The sequence below is a fragment of the Myotis daubentonii genome, chromosome 3 (assembly GCF_963259705.1).
Source record: "Myotis daubentonii chromosome 3, mMyoDau2.1, whole genome shotgun sequence".
Classification (NCBI taxonomy): domain Eukaryota; kingdom Metazoa; phylum Chordata; class Mammalia; order Chiroptera; family Vespertilionidae; genus Myotis; species Myotis daubentonii.
This window is the reverse complement of record NC_081842.1, coordinates 29,532,637-29,556,048: the sequence shown is the minus strand read 5'-3', so window position 1 is coordinate 29,556,048 and position 23,412 is coordinate 29,532,637. Positions and strand designations below refer to the sequence as shown.

Genomic DNA, 23,412 nt, shown 5'->3' with positions numbered 1-23,412 from the left:
CTATAGAATGTAATATTTATTTTGGTTTGCGTTTGCATAGACATTACTGTGTAGTATCTGACACAGTACTGTGGGGCTCCTGTGTACCCACGTGCTCTTCACTCTCAAAGCCAGACAGGAGATCACCACCTCCGAGAGAAGTCTTCCCTCACCTCTCCCATTCAGAGCTCATGCAAACACATTTGTCGAATGCATAAATGAATAAAAATGATATTGGCCTTAAAAAGTTTTCAAGTCCTAATTAACTGGAGGAAAACTAATCTTTCTCTTACTCTAAAAAAAAAAAAAAAAGCTTTAGTTGAGTAAAACATTCGTGTTTTGAGGTCTTAAAACTGAGAAGAGTCAGTTCATTGGGTAGCTGGGTGGCTATTACTTGCTTTAAAAGCTCTGACCCAAACTGTGTGCATTCTGTTGTGCATTTTATAATGTAACTTAGAATAAACTAGTAAAGCAATGAAATAAAATGAGAAAGCAAAAATGCAGTTCATTTTAGAAGCTGTAAAAACTCAACTGGGAAATGATTGAGAGCGCGTCCTTGTGCTGGCCATGCAGTAAGCCAGGGGTGTGGCGTGCGAGGTACGACACAGCGTGGGAGAGAAAACCCTCAGATGTCTTGCGTGCTGACTGGTCATGGCTCCCAGGATGGTGGACATGTGTGAGACCGTATGTGAAGGTGTCCCGCAGGGATCCAGTGATCTGTTCCTGGAACATGGATCCGCCATAAGCTCAGGCTCACGTTTCAGCCCTGGCTCTGCTCCTGAAGGAAATGTTGGCCCTTGGTCTGCTCCTTAGCCTTTCTAATTCTCACTCTGCAATGGAGTCTCACCGGGATGTAGCGGAGGATGTAGAACTTCTTGCCCACTGAAGCTCAGGGAAGGAAAGCAGCTTTTCCCTCCCCTCCCGTGAGCCAAGCGAAGCTTCTGAGACCTGGTCCTGGTTGGTTCAGCACCACCTGCCCTTGGAGCCCTGGCACAACGTCTGATGATCTGTCTCGGGACAAGCTCCTGCGTACACCTGGGCCTCAGCTCTTCCGAGTGAGAGAGTGGAAGTCTTCTCCAAGCTGCTATTTTATGGTTCCATGGGAATTTCCTCTTTGTCATGACTAAAATCTAGCAAACTTATGGAGTGTTAAAACATTATTTCTGCTATTATATAAGGAGATGGCCTCAGAGACATCCTGGTTCAAGTGTAAATTCATTTTAGCTTACACAAGTGAAATAAATGAAATTCTTCCATTAAGACTTTTAAGCTGTGTTTAGTAAAAGAGCCAGATTTTTAAAATCTTTGTGTTAACTATTTTCTTTCCAATTTACAGCAAGATTCCAATAGTAGATACAGTGCGTTGAATGTGCAGCATCAGATGTTGAAAGTGAGTAATTTAATGTTGTTCTTCGGGAATGAGTGAAAGGATTAAGTAACTTAAGTGATTAAGGACAGTTACAGAAAGTTGATTTCTATTATAATACTAGAGGCTCAGTGCACGAAATTCGTGCACTGGGGGTGGGGTTCCCTCAGCCCAGCCTGCCCCTCTCACAGTCCGGGAGCCCTCAGTGGATGTCCTACTGATGGCCACAGTCTGGCAGCAGAGGCTTGGAGCAGGCATCCCGTGTGTGTGTGTGTGTGTGTGTGTGTCTGTTGGGGCCTGCCCCCAGCCACGCCACGTAGGCCCAAAGCAGTTGCTGTGTGTGTGTGTGTGTCCCCACTGGGGGTCTTCCCCCAGCCACATTGGAGGCTCAGAGCAGGCACTGTGTGTGTGTGTTTGTGTGTGTGTGTGTGTGTGTGTGTGTCTGCTGGGGGCCTGCCCACAGCCACACCATGGAGGCTTGGAGCAGGAGCTCCTCTGTGTTGATCTCTCAGGCTCCTGGCCTCCACTGCATGTTGTACTCTCCCTTGAGCTATGGCCAGGATGGGGGTGCTGCTTGCAAGCCGGGCTTTCCTGCTCCCGGATTGCCATGGCAACCAGGGAGCAGGCCCAGCTGGGGGCTGCCCACAGGCTGGGTTTTCCTGCTCCCAGGTCTCCATGGCAACCGGGAGCAGGCCCAGCTTGGAGCTGCCCGCAGGCCGGGCTTTCCTGCTCCTGTATCAGGCCCAGCTAGGGCTGCCCACAGGCCAGGTTTGTTTTCCTGCTCCCAGATCACCATGGCGACCGGGGAGCAGGGAAAGTTTGGGGCTGCCCGCAGGCCAGGCTTACTTTCCTGCTCCCAGATCCTCATGGCGACCTGGAAGAAGGAGCCGCTGGGGGCTGCCCGCAGGCCGGGCTTGCTTTCCTGCTCCCAGATCACCATGGCAACTGGGGAGCAGGCAAAGTTTGGGGCTGCCTGCAGGCTGGGCTTGCTTTCCTGCTCCCGGATCAGGTGCAGCTGGGGGCTCCCTACAGGCCGCACTTTTCTACTTACCGATGGCCGGATCACCACAGCGACCCAGGGCCCAGCAGCACTTTTCTGCTCTCCAATAGTCATAGGGTCCCGGCTGGGGGTGGGGCTTAGCAGTGCAGGGCTTAGGCTGCACGGAGGTCCTAGCTGGGGGCTCAGGTGGCACACAAGGGTCCCGGCTGGGGGCGGTGCTTATGCCCCACTGCCCAGGGCTGCACATGGGGCCCAGATGGCAGCTCGCGCTGTCCTTCCCTGCCTGTAGTATAGGATAGAGGCCTGGTGCACGGGTGGGGGCCGGCTGGTTTTCCCTGAAGGGTGTCCCGGATCAGGGTGGGGGGTCCCACTTGGGTGCCTGGCCAGCCTGGATGACGGGCTGATGGCTGTTTGCAGCTGGTCACACCCCCTTCAGGGTGGGGGTCCCCACTGGGGTGCCTGGCCAGTCTGGGTGAGGGTCTGAGAGCCGTTTTTGGGCTGGAGGGCAACTTAAGCTCCCAGCCTCTCCTTTTTTTCTTTCTTTTTTTAAATTCTGGGATTTATTTACCTTCTATGGCTGTCACTGGAGCTGAGAGCTGGCTCCAGCTCTGAGGGCTGAAAGCAGGCTTCTGGGTCTGTTTGGCTTCTATAATTGAAACTCTGTTGCCATCACAGCAGCTCTAAGCTCTGAGGCCGAAGCTGGCTGAAAGCAGGCTTCTGGGTCTGTTTGGCTTCTATAATTGAAACTCTGCTGCCATCACTGCAGCTCTAAGCTCTGAGGCCAAAGCTGGCTGAAAGCAGGTCTCTGGAGCTTGTTTAGCTTCTATAATTGCAACATAGTTGCTTAGAGTGCAGCTCAGAGGCTGGCATTGGCAGGCAGGGAATGTTGGCTTCCTCCATCACTGGAGTAAGCAAGCCTCCTGTTTGCTTCAGCTGCATGGCTGCCGGCCGCCATCTTGGTTGGCAGTTAATTTGCATATCACCCTGATTAGCCAATGGGAAGGGTGTCAGGGTTATGGTCAATTTGCATGTTTCTCTTTTATTATATAGGATGGTATATTAAAGTTATATTTGGGTCAAAATGATATGTAAGTATAATGCCCCATCATATTTTTACCTTTTTACAAATAGCATATTTAATTTATTATACATTTCCTTATAAATCAGACTCTCTGGTCAACTACTATTTTTGTTTTTCTCTTTATTCTTTAAGGATTTTTGTTTGTTTAATTTTTATGGTGATTTCTCTTAGATATTTTCTTTATTTAGACACACTGCAGACAGTAAACTATTCAAATGCCTCCTTTGTGCCACTAATACTTAAAAAGTCTTTTTACAGACCACTTTGAGAGAGAGAGAGAGAGAAACATCGATTGGCTGCCACCCATATGTACCTGGACCAGGGATTGAACCGCAAACTAGATATGTGTCCTAACAGCCTTTTTGGTGTATGGGACTTTGCTCCAACAACTGAGCCACCCAGGCTGGGCAGTAGGGCAAGTACTTTTTATTGAAATCAGAATCTTTTCTATTATCAAGAAAGTAGTACCTGAATTAGCAGATAACCTTTCACATGAAGCATGTGGAGACTGTAGAATTTATCTAGATTGTCATTATAGCATAATATTATAATCAGGAGTAAGATAAATAAGAATAATTCAGTATACAATCTGCTTCCCCAAAAGGGAAGAATCTTTTTTTCCCCCCTTCTTTAAACTGGCTTACCAGGAAGGCTGAAAATCAAAGAAGGGAAATAAAAAAAAATAGTTTTAGGAAAACAACAGATTGAAAGAGGAAGTCTAGACTATTCACAGAGGGTTAGTTTTTCCATTAGCTTTACCTTGCTTCCAGAGTAATTTGAGTGCCTGGGAATTTTCCCAGATCCCTCCCTTTTCCATCTCTCATGCTAACTTTTAACTTCTTATTGTTTCCATTGATGTTAAAAATTGGGAAGAATATTATTTTTGGCCATGATCCTAAACCTGTTATTTGAGATGTAAGGGAAATGGAGGTGAGCTGCACAAATTAAAAGCAACCTGAGGAACATGAAACCTCCTCCTTCATTCGTTCTTACCTTCTTACAAGAGAAAGACTACATTGTTGGGAAATAGACTCTGACTATAATTTAGATAATCTACATTTTTATTCAAAGTCTCATTTTTGCAGAGTCAGCATGAGGAGCTAAAGAAACAGCACAGCGACTTGGAAGAGGAACACCGCAAGCAGGGAGAAGACTTCAGTAGGACGTTTAATGACCATAAGCAGAAATACCTGCAGCTGCAGCAGGAGAAAGAGCAGGAACTTTCTAAGCTGAAAGGTATTTGGGAACCTGCTTAGCCCGTTCATATGGAAACAAGTGCGCATAGTAATGTTTCAATAGAAGAACATACTTTTGATTTATTTGTTGTTTGCATGGTGGTTGGTTTAGCTGTATTACATGGTCCTTTCCTAGCCACTTACTTCTTTATAACATTCCACATTAATCCTTATCTCTTTGGTTTGTTTAAGGAAGCGGAGAATAGTTAGTGTTTTTCAGTGGGCACATTGGCCAGATTGGGTAAGACAGTTCTTGCCTGTATGTGTTGCAAGACATTTGGCATCTCTGACCTCAACCCACAAACTGCCATCCACCCATGTTCCCCAGTCCTTGCGATGATCAAAAATTGTGATGGTGAAGCATTTCTTAAAATCTTCAAGGGGAAGAAAGACTTCTGAGTGGTGGCTCATAGTGGCTTGCCATAGCTCAGGCTCTTAGAGTCTGCCTGCCCTGGTGAGTCTTGGCCTCTTCAATCACTAGCTGTGTGACCACGGGCCAGTTGTGAAATCACCACCAGCTTCATTGTCCTCATCTGTAAAACTGGGATGTTCATACACAGCATCAGCCTCGTAGGGCTGATGTGAGGATTAAATAACTTATGAAAAGCACCTAGAACAGCTGTTGGTCTGTGGTAAACCGTCAGTACATTTAATTGCCATCAACATCAGCATCAGGTATTTTCGTAGTAATGTGGAACAAAAGGTGTCACTTCTCAAAGTGCCTGTGAGTTTTGGAAATGAGAAGTAGCACATTCTACAATTCCTATTCAGTGATTTAATAAATATTAAATAATATTAAATTTAAATAAACTATTTAAATAAGTTCAAAGTGTGAAAAATGGTTTAAAAAATACATGGTGTCTCCAAAAACAGTGGTGAAATCTGAGTAAGGTCTATAGTCTAGTTAATTGTACTTGTGCCAAACAACTTCCTGGTGTTTGGAGTAGTATACTACATTTAAATACAGGGTGATCATTGAGAGAACGTGGGTGATGGATACCTTGGACCTCTCTGTGTTTTTTTTTTAAAATATTTTTTATTTCAGAGAGGAAGGGAGAGGGAAAGAGAGAGACAGAAACATCAATGATCAGAGAGAATCATTGATTGGCTGACTCCTGCACACCCCACACTGGGGATCAAACCTACAACCCAGGCATGTGCCCTGATGGGGAATTGAACCGTGACCTTTTGGTTCATAGGTCAATGCTCAACCACTGAGCTACGCTGATAGGGCAAACCTCTCTGTGTTTTGTGTTTTTATGCAACATTTTGTCTGTAAGTATTTCAATAAGTTACAACAAAAAGGCTCGTAGGAGGAATTAAGTAGCCACTGAGGCAAATTACAAAGGGTTGAGGTGGGCTTGACAGTTGGGCTGGGTGTCAGCAGATGATTCCCTCGAGGTGTAGACATGTAGGAGCTTTGGCTTGTTGGTGATGTGACCGGTGGTGAGGGGTTATTAAGATAACAAAACAGCAATGCATCTATTTGACAGACCTGGAGCAGTTACTGTCTGTTGCTACGGTTACAGTGCAGATGCAAGAAAAAAGGGTCCTCGCGCTTTCTGTCTGTCTGATTGTGGCAGCCAAGATTGAATGGGGGAATACAAAACAATGATGATGATAATAATCTATATATATAAAAGGCTAATATATGCAAAGTGTCCCCACGGGAGTTCGACCGGGAGACTGGGAGTTCTATCACTTGCTATAACATGCGCTGACGACCAGGGGACGGTGATCACCGGCCAGACCTAGGGCCTACCCATGCATAAATTTCATGCACCGGGCCTCTAGTAATAATAATAATAATAACCAAATGAAGGAAGAAAGACTGAGTACAGAAGCCCTCACAGAAATAGTGTAAAGCAAGCATGTCAAACTCAAAGGCTAACGGCCAAATAAACGAGGTTTAAGTTTATGTGGGCCACAAAACACAAAAACTTCAATTTTCATAGAAACATAGGTTTATTTTGATTGAGACATGCTGAATACAAAGGGCTGAAATAAATAATTGTTAACATAAAATAATAGAACATTTTAATAAAAAATAATATTTTTTTCTTGCACTTTAACTTACCAGACACTGAATAACTGCACAAATTAATAAGCAGAATGCAAATATTCGCTGCTGGTATTAGTGGAGAGAAATGGTGCGACTGAGCGTAAGGCGCATAAGGGAAATGAATGCAACACGATTATAGTAATCAGTCATTAGCAAACGTTAGTTCGTTATTAATAACTAGAGGCCCGGTGCACAAAAATTTGTGCACTGGCTGGGGGGGAGGGGAGGGTGTCCCTCAGCCCCACTTGTGCCCTCTCACAGTCTGGGACCCCTCGGGAGATAACGACCTGCTGGCTTAGGTCCGCTCCCTGGGTGGCAGATGGCAGGCCTGATCCCTTGGTGCCTGCCCCGCCTCCCTGGGTCGAGCACACGGCAGGGCCGATCCGGGGGTTGGGGCGCCGCCCCGGGTCGGGTTGCACACGGGATGCCCGGGCGGGCCAGCAGATAGATCACTGCTGCCCTGCCCGGCCGCCCCGGGTCAGGTCGCACACGGACGCCCGCCGCCCCGGGTCGCAGATAGCAGGCCCAGATGGCTGCGGGGCAGGCGGGATGGCGCTGTCCTTCCCTGTCTGCGGTATGCAAATTAGCCGCCATCTTTGTTGGTGGTTAATTTGCATATCGTGCTGATTAGCCAGTGGGAGGTGTAGCGAAGGTATGGTCAATTACCATGTTTGTCTATTATTAGATAGGATTATATATAACAGGATATTGTAAAAATTAAGTTATGAAATTTTTATTAAAAGGTTTCTTACATACCATTGGTGGGCCGCAAAAATATTTGTTGTGGGCCGCATGGTTGGACTCCCTGTCAGAAAGCACTTTCCCCGCCCTGGGAAGCCATACCTTTCAGTGTTGAGGGAAGAGACTTTGGCATAGTGGATACACTGAGCTAAGCTGAGTAAATATATTAAATTACACTGATAATAAATAAGTAGATTCTTTAAGAAAAAAGAAATAAAATTTCATAGGTGCCTGACCTGTGCTTGGCACACTTTACATAACTGTTCATATAATTTTAGCAGTATCCCTAAAGGGCAGGTTTTCTTATGTCTACTCTGTATTTACCTCTTTCTTTGAAACAAAATCCATGTGTAGTACAATTTTAACAAATTATATATAGAAGTAAGAAATAAGAACCATGGAAAATAGGCAGACACGTATGTGAGTTCTGCCTACTAAGATAATTGGAGCCTGAACTTTCTGGCACCTAGGACAATAGGGGAAATATGGAAAGTTATAGAGGTTCTTGCTAGAAAGAGAGAATATCCTGATACCTTGGGGTTGGGGAGCCACAGAGACAAAGTGAGAGCACGAGAAGGGGGGGGGAGAGAGAGGGAGAGAGGGAGAGAGAGAGAGAGAGAGAGAGAGAGAGAGAGAGAGAGAGAGAGAAAGAAACATTCTGCTACCAATTAATTTTTGGGAAAAATTTCTCAAAGAGATCTTAACCAACAGAATGTGACAACACCCTGATGACACTTTTGTAAGTAATTTTCACACCAGCAGTTTTGTTTGATTATGATCTTTGATAAAGCTTGGGATAGTAAGTTAAAGGGATAGATGCAGCTCAGTAGTGGCAAACTAAGGTGTGTAGTCAAATGGTCTTTGTAGTCTAGAGGAGAGAATTTGGAATTCCTGGGGAGATGAGCTGATAGCATATAAGCTTAGATAATTATTCTTTTCATTTGCATCATCATAATAGCTGTCACTCAACAGATGTTTACCATGTGCGGGAACCAAGGTGAGACGCTTCATGCAGTTATCTTATTTAATTCTCATAACAACCTGTGAGGCAGGCATCGTGTTGAGCCTAATTTAACAAATGAAGAAGTTGAGGCTGGCTAATACAGCAGAAGCATGGGCGCCCCTGCCACTGAGTTTATAGTCTGTAAGTGCTTTAAAATCTAGCAAAGTGTGGGTACTTCAAGTGTGTGTGTTCCTATGTGTGTAGACTGAAGTCCCATCCAGCCAGGGACACATTTATGGTCCCCTTGGATCACCAGTGGTCCTTGAGAAAATCCATTATTCCATGTAGATCAGTGGTTCTCAACCTTCTCGCCCTTTAAATACAGTTCCTTATGTTGTGACCCAACCATAAAATTATTTTCGTTGCTACTTCATAACTGTAATGTTGCTACTGTTATGAATCATAATGTAAATATCTGATATGCAGGATGGTCTTAGGCGACCCCTGTGAAAGGGTCGTTCGACTGCCAAAGGGGTCGCGACCCACAGGTTGAGAACTGCTGATGTAGACGGACAAACCAATCCCTGGCCACATTCCCCACCTTGTTGTCGATCTCTCCCCCAAACCAGTCACAAATCCAATGCGCAGGAGACAGCAGGGACTCCTAAGGAGTGAAGATGGACAGAAAAGGTGTTGAATGCTGGTGACTGGCACTTCTCTTCAGTGCCACGTGCCACATGGGAGAGTCAGGGTTTGTCTGCAGGCGGGTGGCTGCCACTGAGGGGCAGTTTGCTAAGGATAGTCCAGTTGGCGTCTGCTGTCCCAGTGTCTCCGCTTGGAACATGAATTATATGGTCAGCCTCCCACTGCCCAGCTTTCACCGAGCATTGCACGTGCGAATCGGCCTAGTGTTGCAGGTTTTTTTAGACCCAAAGTCTTGATTTTGTAAATAGTAATGACTATTCAGATGTGGGCGATATATAAGCCAGCATTGCAGCGGCAAAAAAATAATAGTCATTGTGGCTGCCAATTTATAACATCTAATGTCCAGATACAGGATGTGAGAGAATTGCCAAGGAGGTAAGAGCAGTAGGTCTAGAGACTCTGTAAGTTGCTAAGGCTGTATCCTGAATATTAGGGCATAAGATTGGGGATGTTTTAGGACTTCACTATGATTGCTATTGTCTCACCCTGGGAAAAACTTCCCTGGAACAGAGAATTTGGATCAGTCAAGTACTCAATGGTAGGAGAACAAAAATGTACTTAGAATTTTCAACAGGTAAGTGAAAATTTCTCTGTCTCTTATTTCTTGAGTTCCCTTTATGTTGAAATGCCTTTTGGGATAATAGAAATGATTCATGCTCTGAGAAATAGGGTTTGTGCTTTTGATAACTGTGTCCTAAATTTCTAAAGAGACTACCCCTGCCCATCACATTTTATTCCTAAGGGCTTGCTTATTAACAGAAATATTTTATTTTTAACTCTCGAGTAATCAAAAATTCTTTACTTCTACAGTGTATAACCTCTTTACACGTATTTAAACTACTGAAGCAGATTGTATTGGGATAGCCAACTGAATCCATGCCCTAACAGTATCATTTCTGTTGACTTGGAATATTATATTGTTAAAGTTCAAAATAAATCTTAAAACAAGTTATGTAAAGCTTTAGATATGAAAATAGTAGAATTAAAAGCCTAAAAATTCTCAGGCTTTATGCGTGATTTTTCTTTTTCTAAAATAGAGACTGTGTACAATTTGCGAGAAGAGAATAGACAACTAAGGAAAGCACACCAGGACATACATACACAGCTTCAAGATGTCAAGGTAAACATCTAACCGTGCATTTGACAGTTTAGTGTCTGCCTGATTTACTTTTGGGATGATTTAAAAGTCATTCCATGATTGACCTGCTCTACAAATCCACACTGTTTAATTGGGGCTTTGCATAAACTGGAGTGTGCCCAATACTTTCACCACTTCTGCATCGTAAGCTAAAAAAAGATGGTCTGAAAATCCAAACATTTTCATCGGTAATGAAATGATTCTTTTGCTACATGGTTGCATTTTAATACGCTTTTTTTTTTAATCAACAAAGGTTTATTAATATCGAAAGATTTGTTCCTTCAGTTTTGATTTCCTTGTAAATGATTATGATATTTGGGTAGCACATTCTAGATTTTGGAATAGTGCCTTAATCATAGTCGTCTCTCTACAGCGATTTTGAAACTTAACAAATGCTGCGACAACAAACAAAGAAATAAACACATAGGCAAGCAAGCAATGTTTGGGTGGTCATCCCACTGTCAGCCAAAAAAGAATTTGCCTTAGAATGTTAAAACTCAACATGTAAAATTCTTTTTTGTGTAGCAACAGCATAAGAATTTACTCACCGAGCATGAACATCTTGTAGTGACTTTGGAAGACCACAAGAGTGCACTAGCGGCTGCACAGGTTAGAAGAGTAGCAGCCTCTTTCGGTTCTTTTTTTCAAGTCTGCTTAACATTTCCGAATTCCTCTGTGCATGTAGTCTCCTAAAAGCCAATCTTCAGCGAGTTCCTTAGGACCAAGCTATCCTAACCCTGAAGATCATGCATGCTTTCAAAATTCAATCAAGAGAATATTAAATAAACCTTTGACTATTTTTTGCACTGATTTTGTAGCTCACATGACTGTTTCTACCCTGCGTCAGCTCTTCCATTCTCATTGTTTAAATCATAGAAGTTATTCCGTACATATGGTCTCTTGCCACTGTCTGACCTGTGTTGACTCCTGCTTTAGAATTTATAGGATTTTGAGAATATGAGCTACCTAAATAAATTATTGTCAGACTATTTCATTCCTCCCTTCCTTGCTGCCAGCATATCAGTCTACACACACTCCTTTTGGGACTGGGCTGATGTGTTGTTGGTGAAATGACAGAAATAAGAGATCTCATGTCAATAGAGAAGGAAAAACAAGAGTTGTAAGTTGCATTTGTTCAGAGCCTGGAGCAGTCCCCGGCACACGGCAGACCCTCTCAGATGTTATTGAATGAACAAATAGACAAGCACTGGTGTTGGACAGCTTATTAAGGCAACGCCATACGGAGCGGTTCACTAGCAGAAGTGAATGGGTTTGGCTGGTTCAGTCATTATGGCTTTTCAATCATGAGGTCTTCACTTTTCTTTTCCTGGAAGAATTAAGAGGAAAGGGCAAAGGAAAACCAGCCCTCTCCACTTACTAGGAGACCATATATTATTTTTTCTCTTTATAAAATTATTACAAGTATAGTATGGTGTGTCCCGGAGCCTGCACTTTTAACCTGACCCTCCCATGAGCCCTAATGCACATTAGTGTTTGAGAACCACAGCATTAGTGCCATCAAAAATTACATATTTAGGAGGAAGAGAAGGAAGAAAGGCTAGAATGAAGGTTTGTGTAGCCCTCCATATTTACCTTAAAATATTAAAAGTATCTCTATGTGGACGTTGCTTGTTTTGTTCTTTGACCTACAAAGTTGGTTGGCAAGGGTTGTGGTAGATTTCTGGGCTGAGGGCGCCTGTTAGCCGAATGGCACACCTTTGTACAAATGACAAAGAAGCACTCCGGTGAGACAGACTTAGGAGGCAGACTTCTTCACCTCATTTCATTTTATCTGTAGTTTCCCCATCACCATTTGCCCCTCTGTGCCCCTGTCCCCTTTGTGTGAATTAGAGAGAGGCAGAAAGGCGCCTCCTCCCTGGGGTGGAAGCACCATGCAGATACTTTGGCAACGCGAGCACCAGGGCTTCTCGTCTCCAGCGCCCACTCTGCTGTGCACCCTGAGCGAGGCGGCCCCGTCTGGGAGGCTTGTTCAGAAAAAGATGTCTGTGTTTTGTGTGTCTGTACATGTGTGTTTGGACACACCGCCTTTCTGTTTTAGGGTAACAGTGTTGGTGCATAGGATGAGCTAAGTATAAATAGTATCTATTCGTTTTCTTAGTTAAGATGTGATATTTTTTCTGCCATTTTAGCTCCTTCTATTAAAAATAATTGTGCACATATATACCCCACCACATATACACACAAATATATCTAAAAGGTATATTCTTTTTTATATCTGCATTTGTGCGTTTATCAGTTTATTTAAAAGAAAAATACATTCAGAATTGAGGAATAAAAATCCAGCCTCACTTCATATTTGTGCTGTTTCTTTCCAAAGACCGCAGAGCACAATACATAATACTGGAAGTGTTTTGGCGAGTATGGGACCCTATTTGAGCAAAAAGAGGGTGGCCTGAGTGATTATATATATATATATATATATACACATTAGTATATTCAGTTACTTATCTTAAACTTATTCCTTTCCACTGAAAAATGTTACTTGGAAAATATATCTGCACCTGTGTTTATACTTATGTGAATTTTTAATAGATTTTTAGATGCTATAAAACTGATTGCATATGTGTCTTCTAATAATGATATTTATACTAGGAAATTATAAAAATTCTGACTTTGTTTAATGTTGCATGGGAAACTAACATCTATCTTTGATATTTTTTTCTCTGTTCCCTGTAACTCTAATTCTAATTTGCATGTGCTTTAAAAGGGTTAAGCATGTACAAATAAGAATAGCTAATGCATGGAAACAACCTTCATATTTTTTCCAACTTGTATTTAGGTATAATATTTTGGTCGAGTCTTCCAGTGAACCCTAGTGCCCATCCGCGAGTGATATCTTTTTGCTCTCTTCCAATTGTGCAATTGCTATGCAGACTCAAGTTGCAGAATATAAACAGCTGAAGGACACTCTGAATAGGATTCCCAGCTTTCGAAGAGCAGAACCGGCAGAGCAGCCAAGTGTTACTCAGGTGGCACATTCCCCACAAGGTGACACCACAGCACGGGAGCATCCAGCCCGGGAGCCACAGGAGGTAAGGGGCTGGTAAGCCAAGGTCAGGCCCCTGTCCCTGTCAGGCTGTTACCAGGTGAACTGCGCTTCCTGCACAGCAGTGGTTCTCAGATCACAGTGTATGTCAGAGCCCCCAGCAGGGCTGTTAATACACTGGTGGCTGGGCCCAGGCCAGGGTTCAGATTCAGGTAATTGAGAGTGAGGCCTGAGGATTTGCATTTTTTCTCCTCCTCCTCCTCCTCCTCCTCCTCCTCTTCCTCCTCATTTCAGAAAGGAAGAGAGAGGGACAGAAAGATAGAAACATCAATGATGACAGAGAATCATTGATTGGCTGCCCCCTGCATGCACCACACTGGGGATCTAGCCCACAACCCGGGCACGTGCCCTGACCAGGAATCGAACCACGACCTCCTGGTTCATAGGTCAATGCTCAACCACTGAGCCACACTGAGGAATTGCTGGGCTGGGAGAAAACTTTGAGAACGACTGCAATGCTTTCTGGGAAAGACACAGTGGCTCTGCCTTTCTTCATGTGGGTTTATTTGTTTGAAAGGAGCTGCCATGGCCTGAGAATTTAAGGTTTCTCATTTTTGGAAATGACCAAGGGTATGAGTGCTAGTGTCAGGATCGGCTTTTTTGTCTTCTGGCTCTTCAGGAAAACTAAGCCTTGCTTAAAATGATCTTCCAACCAGGACCTCAAAAGTAGTGTCACCCTAATCATTAAATCTTACAAGTTGACTTTGCAGTCACAGGTGTGACCAGAAGGGACAGGGTGGTGATCTTTCTCTGGACACAGCTGCTAACAGTGAGTGTTTGAGCAGGCTCGCCCGCATTCCCATCTTAGAGGAGTAACTGAGAGATGGGTCTGCAGTCCCTGTGTCCTCCTGGACCCTTGTTCTCTGTCTGCGTCTCAGGTTACTACTAATTTATGAAAACATGACCAGATCCCTGGCCTGGGAATCGGTTTTATTCTCGACCCTAGTTTGGCTCACAGTCTATCAGATGAATCTTTTAACGACTCAGAGCTTCTGTGTTCCCACCTGTGGATTGAAGATAGCTGTTTTCTGCTCAAACCTTTCTCACAGGAATAGTGTGGAGATAGATGACTAAGCATTTGAGAGCACTTAGTGTTCTTGAGAGAAATAAAACTAGGGCAGTAGTACATCACCCTTGTCAGATGAGTTGGTAAAATGCACATCTCCAAATGTTGCCCTCAGATGTCCAAGAAATGACTTTTCTCCCAGGATTGTTTATTTATTTATTCATTCAAACAACCCAGTTTTCCACTTATATTCCTGCTACTTTATGAAGAGGCCTTCACATGTATTTCAGTTATGGGAGAGCAATCTCACCAAAGAAGTTATTTTTTTCTGGTAAAGAAAGAGGCGAGGAGAGGAGTGACAGATGCTCCTATTGATGTTCTATCATCTCCATTTCACCCTCTGCTCTAAGTAATGAAGATCATATAGAAATTTTTGAAACGTGCAGGGAAAACAGATTTAAATAAATTACTTTTAGAAGAGGGGTACTATTTAGACTTGTTGTTGTTATTCAGAGTTTTCTGTATTAACAGTGCAAAATGCAAAAGCCTTCCTCTGGTTTACAAAGAGACACCACTTAATACATTAAAAAGGTTATATTGTTTCTGGTGTGATGGGCACTGTTTTTAGCTAGCATGGATGCCCATGAGTAAAGGCATTCTCTTTTTCTATTAGCTAATACAAAATAAACCCAGCTCATCCTCTACTTGATCTCATCCTTTTCTTTTCAAATCCTTACTTAAGACAAAATTTACATGGGAGAGAAGTATGTCCACATTTCATCCCTTGAAGTTCCCTCCCTCCCCCCCCCCCGTTTTTTTTTTAAGGGAAAACGGAGGCTAGATTGCCGCTGAGATGCGGTCACTTACAGAGTGTCCTTTCAGGTTATCTGCTCTGTTCTTCCCCAGATGAAATTTGCTTCTCATCTATTTTATAGGTGAGCTTACGCAGTGAGGAGAGTTCACTGCAGCCATACTTTTGAGTCAGGACTGTGTATGTCTAGACTCCAGGATTGTGCCCATGTTGTAACCCCATAGACATGGTTATAAAGAAATAATGTCACTCCTTTCGAAAGAGAAGAGTGTCATTTCCAGGGTTGTGCTTGGCCTAGGTGTCTCGAAACAGTGATGCGTGGCAGAATCATGGGGCCGTGGCTGGAAGAACAGAGGAAACAGAACATGATGCTCCCTCTCAGAAGGAGGCCGAACTTCAGGCAGCGGAGCGCCCCCAGCCACAGGCGGAAGCCAGGGAGCCCGAGGGGCACCAGGTGGAAGAGGAACAAAGGAAGGCCCTGGAGGAGGAGGCGATGGAGCAGGTGGGGCAGGCGGAACGTCTGGAGGAGGAACACGACCCATCCCCAGAGGAGCAGGACCGGGAGTGGAAGGAACAGCGGGAACAGAGAGAAGATGGCAGGGAAGGGCACGCTCACGCAGAGGTAGGAGCGCCTCCACTGCAGGTGGGCACCCATTAGGTTTGCCTGCCCAGGATGGGGGCGTGGCTTTGATTTTAAAGAAAAAAGCTTCCATATATGGCAGTCTCTAAAATAAAAATGTGACTTGACTCAGTGCTACATGCATATACTTAACTTATCCTTCGTAATGTTAAAGCAAAGCTACTTACACACCTAAGAAAAGAGATAGAGCTGCTGGTCTATGTCTGTGCTGTGTGTCCACAGTACAGGAAACATGCGCTCATGTCCCTTTTACAGAGCCTCAGAGATGAGCACCTGCCTGGGCACCTTCCCAGTATGTGCTCAAGTCCTGTGGTCATCTTGATTTGCTATGATCAAAGGTCTCTTCTCCCTGCTTATGCACTCCCAAGTGTATGCTGGCTTTAGCCCATTCACCTTAAGTCAGTGGTTCTCAACCTTGGCTGCACATTAGAATCACCTGGGAATCTTTTTAAAATCCTGATTTTTGGGCCCCAATCTTCCAGAAATTCTGTTTCTTTGTTATGGGGTGGGGGCCACAACATTAGTAACAAAGAAACAGAATTTCCGGAGGACGGGGCCCAGAAATCAGGATTTTAAAAAGATTCCCAGGTGATTCTTATGTGCAGCCAAGGTTGAGAACCACTGCCTTAAGTGATCAAAACACTAATCACTTAAGGATACTCCCCTAGGTGAGCATCTTTAACCTCTGCTCAGACTCCCCCTACTGAGCACTCCCCTCTCCCTTAAGTGAGATTTAGACACATCATTCATTATTTTTATAAGTAGTACTTTAAAAGAACTTTAAAGCAACACTGAATGCAGCTAGGTCCCTTTCTTCTGCTGTCTCAGCTGATCCTCAACAATAGGCTACCTGGTCTTAGCATAGAGACCGGCGGCCACCTTTTATTTATAACTGAACCAGTGCTTGGCCTTGAACTCTCCAAGCCTTCAGGCTGCTGGAGACATTGGGCTGAGTGGGTGTGCCAGCCTCTGTGGCCGGGCTCTGGTAATGTTGCCAAATTAGCCGTAAGAAGCCTCCCCCAGTGTTGTGTCCTCCGTGGCTTACTTCCAAAGCAGTTCTGCTCTGTGTATTGTCTCCTTGGGGATGGAGGAGAGAGGTGGAGCTCTCAGTGGGAGTGGAGTTTAAGGATTCCTGCCTCACTTGTTCCTTTGATCAGAAGGTACTGTCTTCTCACCCATTCTTTGTTTCTTGGAATAAAACTGGTTCTCTGCCTTTGCACCCTAATCTGAAATTTCATTTATTTTTGCTGCTGTTGAGCCTGTGATTGGTCTAGACATTGCTAGAGTTAATTAGCATCCCTAGGTCTTTAGCCTCAAGCTCACAAATCGCCCCAATTAGCGTGAGGTCGCCAAGTTTCCGCTTATAGCAGAGCCTTTGAACATAAGTTTAATTAAGGTTCAACACTGGTTTCTCCTGGTTGTCCTCTCCCATTTGAGAGGGAGCACGTTGAAAATTGGCCTTAATGTCAGTAAGTCGGACGGAGCAGTGGCTAAGCAGCCAAAGGTGACTCACAGGGAGTTGGGAAATAAGAGTCCTGGTGCTGGGTGACCTTGGATGTCATGTGTCGTCGCTGTTCACCAGACAGACAGGCATTAACGCACCAACCCGACCTCCCGAGTTTGTCATGAGAAACAAATGAAGGGAGAGTTCAGAGGACCCGACTGCTTTTGCTCAACTCCAACTCGTTTCCCCCAGGTGCGTCCTTCAGCAGAGCCCGTTACCAAATTCCGATCTCCGTATGAGGAGCAGCTGGAACAGCAGAGACTGGCGGTGAGGCGCGCAGAGGAGGCCCAGCGGCTGAGACAGCACCAGGAGGCCCTGCACCAGCAGAGGCTGCAGGGACACTTGCTGAGGCAGCAGCAGCAGCAGCAGCAGCAGCAGCAGCAGCAGCAGCAGCAGCTTCTGGCACAAGAGATGGCCCGGCAGAGGCAGGCCCGGCATGAGGAGGGGCGGCCACAGCGCCCCGAGCAGCTACGGTAGCCTTCTGATGGGTGTGGACAAGCCCTCCTCTGGTTTTCAGAAGCAGATTAAAAACAGCTTCGTGCATTTGTTATCCGTGCACTTGAAGGGCTTCTATTGTTCCTGTAGCTGAGGCAGAATTAAATTCCAAATATTGAATTTTTAAAATAACCAACATTTTTTTTTTCTGCTTTAAAATGACAGTTTCGGTCTCAGAATAATCTGGCAGGTTTTGTGCTGAATTTATTTTATCATTTGAAAGGTAGTTTATTGTTTTTAAGGTGTCCTTTGAAAGTATACCTGGCAACCTAATTGCATGAGCTTTTTAAAGAAATTTATATGGCTTTTTTAAAAAGTTGAAAAATTAGTTTATTACTGTCCTTAAAGATAAATGACTTACGTCAAACTGTGCTACTTAATTTGTGTTGCTGAGTTCATAATGTTTGTGCCCTTGCAGGCAGCAAGCTCATTATGATGCTATGGATAATGATATTGTTCAGGGACCAGAGGACCAGGGCATCCAAGAAGAAGAAGGAGGTGGTAAGACTTCTTAGATGATGAATGTTTTAATAAAAGCACTTGGTAATATATATCAACTCAGAGTTCTATGCATCTCTGAGTACATGCAAAGGAGACCTGTGTTCTGTGTATCTTTTTATTAATCCTTCCTGTATTTTTCGTAATCCTTCCTGAGTTTTTCTTAAACCTCCTAAATAGTGCACATTCGTAGCCAGAATTGCCCGGGGTAACGCTTCCTCTGCAACATTGCAGCGTAGGAAATAAATTGTAGTCCGAGGTTTTGCATACTAAACCGTTATTTCTGACACATTATCATAAGACCAGGATGCTCTGGGAAACGTCTTCATTTTCTCCTTACCTTGGAGGCTTTTGGATCATGGCCTGAAAAGTTTTCAAAAATTAAGTCAATAGTAGTTTTCCTTTATAGCGTGCCCCTAGTATGTAATTTATCCAATATTGCTCTCCCCGACAATAGAACTGGAAAGTAACGGCCTCTCTGAAAACACTAGCACTTAGATATGTATCCTTTCTAAAGCCTAAAGGAAGGTGATTACCCAGACTCCCTCTATAGCCTATTCTCATAGTTTATAGCCCTTATACTTAGGAAATTTTTTTCCTTCTGTCAGCACTTTAAGCTTTTTTTGTTGTTCTATTATCAGTAAGACTAGAGAATGGTTTGTTCACTTCTTTATTTAATGAGTCCTTGGGTGCACTTGACACCAGATGGTAAGTTATCCTGCATCTTTATTTCCTATAGGTCAAATGCTCTCCATATACTTAACCTTTCCTCTTATAGCTTACTTAAAAAGTTATTTGTGCCCTAGCTGGTTTGGCTCAGTGGACAGAGCATCAGCCTGCAGACTGAATGGTTCCAGGTTCGATTCCAGTCAAGGGCACATGCCTGGGTTGCAGGCTCAATCCCCAGTAGAGGGTGTGCAGGAGGCAGCTGGTCAAAGATTCTCACTTATTCCCATCTCCCTTCCTGTCTGAAATCATTAAAAATAAATAAATAAAAAAGTTATTAGTTCTCGTTATGCTCTTATCTAAATTCTCTTTATCAAAACACTGTCTTCAAAGAGCAGCAAGTAAATGTCTGTGTAAGCATAATGTGGACGTATCTGTGTTATGGCGTGGCGTCAGAAAGCACAGGATGGGCAGTGTTTGTTTTTTCCTTCCACACATGGGTTGTGTTTTCCTTTACTTCCTGAAACAGTGTCAATTTCTACTTTTGGTACCTTGACATTTCCCCTGATATTAACCAAAATTAGTTGGTAATTTTAGCAATGTCTAGTTGACTGCGCTTTCTTTGAGAGAGTTTTTATTATTGTTTTTTTTTTTTTTTCCAAAATGGGATGGGGGTGGGAAATTGCAGTTTCTGTTATACACATTTGTATCAGAGACTTAGAATGGTGCCACTCACCCACATGATCTGCTTAGACACACAGTCTGGGAAAAGGACATGGCGTTATCAGAAAAGCTGGGAAGTACGTCTTACTTTGTTTCTTTTTTTAAAAAATATATTTTTATTGATTTCAGAGAGGAAGGGAGAGAGGGAGAGATAGAAACATCAGTGATGAGAGAGAATCATTGATGGGCTGCCTCCTACTGCCCCACATTGGGGATTGAATCCATAACCTGGGCATGTGCCCTCACCGGGAATCGAACCATCATAGGTTCATAGGTCAATGCTCAACCATTGAGCCAGGCCAATGAGAAGTACCCCTTACTTTGAGTTAAACTCACAGGAGGAAGAGATTGGGTGGAGTGGTCTCTGGAAAAGCCTCCTGGTGGCTTTTGTTTAGTGAAAGTAAAGCATCCTGTCTGATTCATCTTGGCTCATGGTAGTTCCTTTGGTTTGCTAGCCTATGAGAGAGACAACCAGCACCAAGATGAGGCAGAGGAAGACCCAGGGAACGGCCGCAAGCCTCGAGGACAGGGGCTCCAGGAAGCGGACCCAGACTCTGAGGCAGACGTAAGTGACCTCTCTTCTGGGCATGACACTTGGAAACCCACAGGCAGAAAGGGAGCTGGCAGGTTTGCCGCACACCCGGCCTTTGGCTCCAGATACGCCTGTTATTCCATCAGCACAGGAGGAAGGTGGCTTGCATCATAGGATGTGAGCAGAGTTGTTAACTGTACACCATGGAGGGGGTGTGTGTGTGATGAGAATGGGTTCAAGTTTTCATCTGGGAAAACACCAAAGGATTCTTTCCCTGATGAATAAATGAAAATTAAAAGAAAAAATAACAGCAAAATTGAAAGGCATTGAAAGATGTAGTAATCTTGAAGGATGGGAAAAAAAAGTCAAGTGTGGGAGTTGGAGAGGGAACCAGAGAAAGGAAGATCACTATCATTGAGATTGATGAGCAATCTGCTAGGGTGGTGTGTATGTCAGTGACCATTTTCATAAATACATGGATAAGAATGTGTGATTTGAGAAGTGAAAACGTTGCTCAAGTACCATGGTGCTATATCGCATTTACCAAAAGAGGACCAAGACTCCCAGTTCAGGTTGTTGCCTGAGGCCTTGGCCTTGCCTGTGGGTACAGAGACAAATGCTGGAGGTGCGTGTTCTTGTGCTTATGTGTAGGTGTTTTTTACAACTTACTGCAGCTTTTGTCCTCTTGCTAGTAAACCAGCCACCGTGTTTATAAAATTTAGCCTGTGCTGTCCCATGGGCCCTGTTTATATTGACCCCGTGGATTAAAAAAAGGCTGCCCATGCTTCCTTGGTTATTGTCGAGAAAGTCGTCCTCCCGATGGCTGCCTAAAGCCACTGTGATGGAAATGGCTTTCCCACTCAACTTGCATGGAGAGATGGCAAAACACATTTGCCTGCCAGCCCTGGAATTAGCATTTTGAAAGAATGCCCCAGGAAACCCTAGTCCTGAAATATTTTCAGGAAAGAGCAAGAGCTGGAGAGAGTGTTGAGTCTGAGAGAGCAGGAGAGTCTGAGAGAGCAGGAATGTGAAAGAGCAAGGGAGTGATTGTGCAGAAGCCGAGAGTGTGCCTAAGAGGGATGAGGGGGAAGCAGGGGGGAGTATCCAGTTAGTGACATCCAGAGGATGTTGAGTGCTTTGGTGACTTACAGTCTTTTGCTGTTGTCATCAGTTTGTTCTGAAGAACACACAGGAAACATTGGCCTCTCTTCTCCACCATGCCTTCTTTAAATCAGAAATTGTTAGTCTCCTTGTCCCTCTTTTTGTCTTATCTATTTCATTTATTTTTTTCTTTAATGCTTTTTATTTTTAAATTACATTTGACACACAATATTATATTAGTTTCAGGTATTCAACATGGTGATTAGACATTTACATAACTTATGAAGTGATCACCCTGGTAAATCTAATACCCATTTGACACCATACATAGGTATTACAATACTAGAGGTCCGGTGGACGAAATTTGTGCACTCGGAGTGTGTGGGGGGGGGGGGGGGCGGCGTTCTTCAGCCTGGCCTGTGCCCTCTCGCGGTCCAGAAGCCCTCAGGGGATGTCTGACTGCCACAGAGATGGGAGAGGCTCCTACCACTGCCACTGCGCTCGCCAGCCGTGGGCCTGGCTTCTGGTTGAGTGGTGCTCCCCCTGTGGGAGCACACTGACCACCAGGGGCCAGCTCCTGCATTGAGTGTCTGCCCCCTGGTGGTCAGTGCATGTCATAGAGACTGGTTGACTGTCTGGCCCCTGGTGGTCAGTGCTCCTCATAGAGTGTGGTTGAGTGCCCTTAGCATATCATTAGCATATTATGTTTTGATTGGTTGAATGGATGACTGGACGACCAGACACATAGCATATTAGACTTTTATTATATAGGATTATTATCTATATTCCCCATGCTGTACTTTACTTCCCCACTGCCATTCTGTAACTACCAATTTATACTTCTTAATTCCTTTGCCTTTTTCCATCTTTAGGGAGGTGTAATTGATCATCTAGTTATTTTATTAGGATACTAGAGGCCCAGTGCACAAAATTCATGCAAGAGTAGGCCTTCCTTCCCCTGGCTGCCGGCACCTACTTCCCTCTGGCACCCGGGACCTGGGCTTCCCTCACAGCCACTGGCAGGCACCCAGAACCCAGGCTTCCCTCTCAGCCCGGCTTCGTCCAGAAGGTTGTCCGGAAGGACATCCAGTCTAATTAGCATATTATGCTTTTATTATTATAGATAACAACCAGGCCTGCTCAACCTTACTCATTACTTGAGCAGAGTTGAAGCTAGTGTGTATGCTCTTATTAACTTTTGCAAAAGGTTTGCTATTTCTTTCTGAAGAGAATGTGTGTCACTTTTTTCTATTTCCACATGAATTATTGGTCATGCACAAAAAGAAACCCATATGACAAGAGATGGTGCAGTACCTGGAGTTGAGTGTGCAGGTGGTGATCTCTCCGTCTCTATCTTCCCAAGAAGAGTGTCATTTGCACTTGAATAAAGTGTATAGCCGGGATGTACAGATGATAGGGCAGCAGAGGCTACAGTGAGCTCTCCAACATGCCCAGGGCTCTGAAGTGGATTGAAGTAGAGCCTGTCTGGAGAATGCCACTAGAGAGGAAATTCTACTGTGGGGCATCTCCACCTCCAGAGCATTTGCTGCTTCGGTCAAGTGTCCTACTGATGACACTGGAGTGATGGGGAAGCACACACGCATCGCCTTTCTGCCCAGCCCAGGCTCTAAAATCGGAATCTTTATGAGGCCATGTATTATTTTGAAAGGCTCTTCGGGAACTTAAGTGGAAAACCAAGATAATTTTAAAGCTGGTAATATGAAGGGGATTTGTTGAACACAGGAACTGAGAACTACTTGGGAGGCAGGGTGGGTTGGGGGAGATATTTTTCAAAACATATTGCCAAGGATGGGTTAGATGGTTCTCGTTGTACTGTCACCGGCCAGCGTATATCTCTCAGGATCCTGACAGTGTTCATTGTAAAGAAATGTCATCTGTACTGGAAACTGATCATTGACTTTTAAAATATATATATATGTATATTTTAAAAAATCTTTATTGTTGAAAGTATTACAGATGTCCCCTTCTCTTCCTCATTGACCTCTTCCAGCCTGCCCCTACCCCCAACCCCAGGCCTTTACCACACGATTGTCTGTGTCCCTGGGTTATGCACAGATGCATACAAGTTCATTGGTTGATCTCTTTGATCATACTAGGG

The 23,412-nt window shown here is 44.2% G+C and overlaps 1 protein-coding gene and 1 non-coding gene across 9 annotated transcripts in view; both read left to right on the top strand.

Moving 5' to 3' along the window:
- The window catches only part of GOLIM4 (golgi integral membrane protein 4), an 82,499-nt gene that overhangs the window by 44,556 nt on the left and 14,531 nt on the right, over nt 1-23,412 (top strand). For 5 of the 8 annotated variants that reach the window (XM_059686958.1, XM_059686954.1, XM_059686955.1 and 2 more), the window contains exons 4-12: nt 1,316-1,369; nt 4,512-4,662; nt 10,150-10,232; nt 10,776-10,859; nt 13,145-13,303; nt 15,433-15,756; nt 17,471-17,751; nt 18,192-18,274; nt 20,116-20,225. In XM_059686958.1, coding sequence (XP_059542941.1) covers nt 1,316-1,369; nt 4,512-4,662; nt 10,150-10,232; nt 10,776-10,859; nt 13,145-13,303; nt 15,433-15,756; nt 17,471-17,751; nt 18,192-18,274; nt 20,116-20,225 — 1,329 coding nt within the window. The remainder of the gene's footprint in view (nt 1-1,315; nt 1,370-4,511; nt 4,663-10,149; nt 10,233-10,775; nt 10,860-13,144; nt 13,304-15,432; nt 15,757-17,470; nt 17,752-18,191; nt 18,275-20,115; nt 20,226-23,412) is intronic. The other 3 variants (XM_059686953.1, XM_059686959.1, XM_059686957.1) reach the window with 3 other exon arrangements.
- On the top strand, nt 6,138-6,270 carry LOC132232163 (small nucleolar RNA SNORA31). The gene has a single exon (XR_009452306.1). It is a non-coding gene; the product is annotated as a small nucleolar RNA SNORA31 (small nucleolar RNA).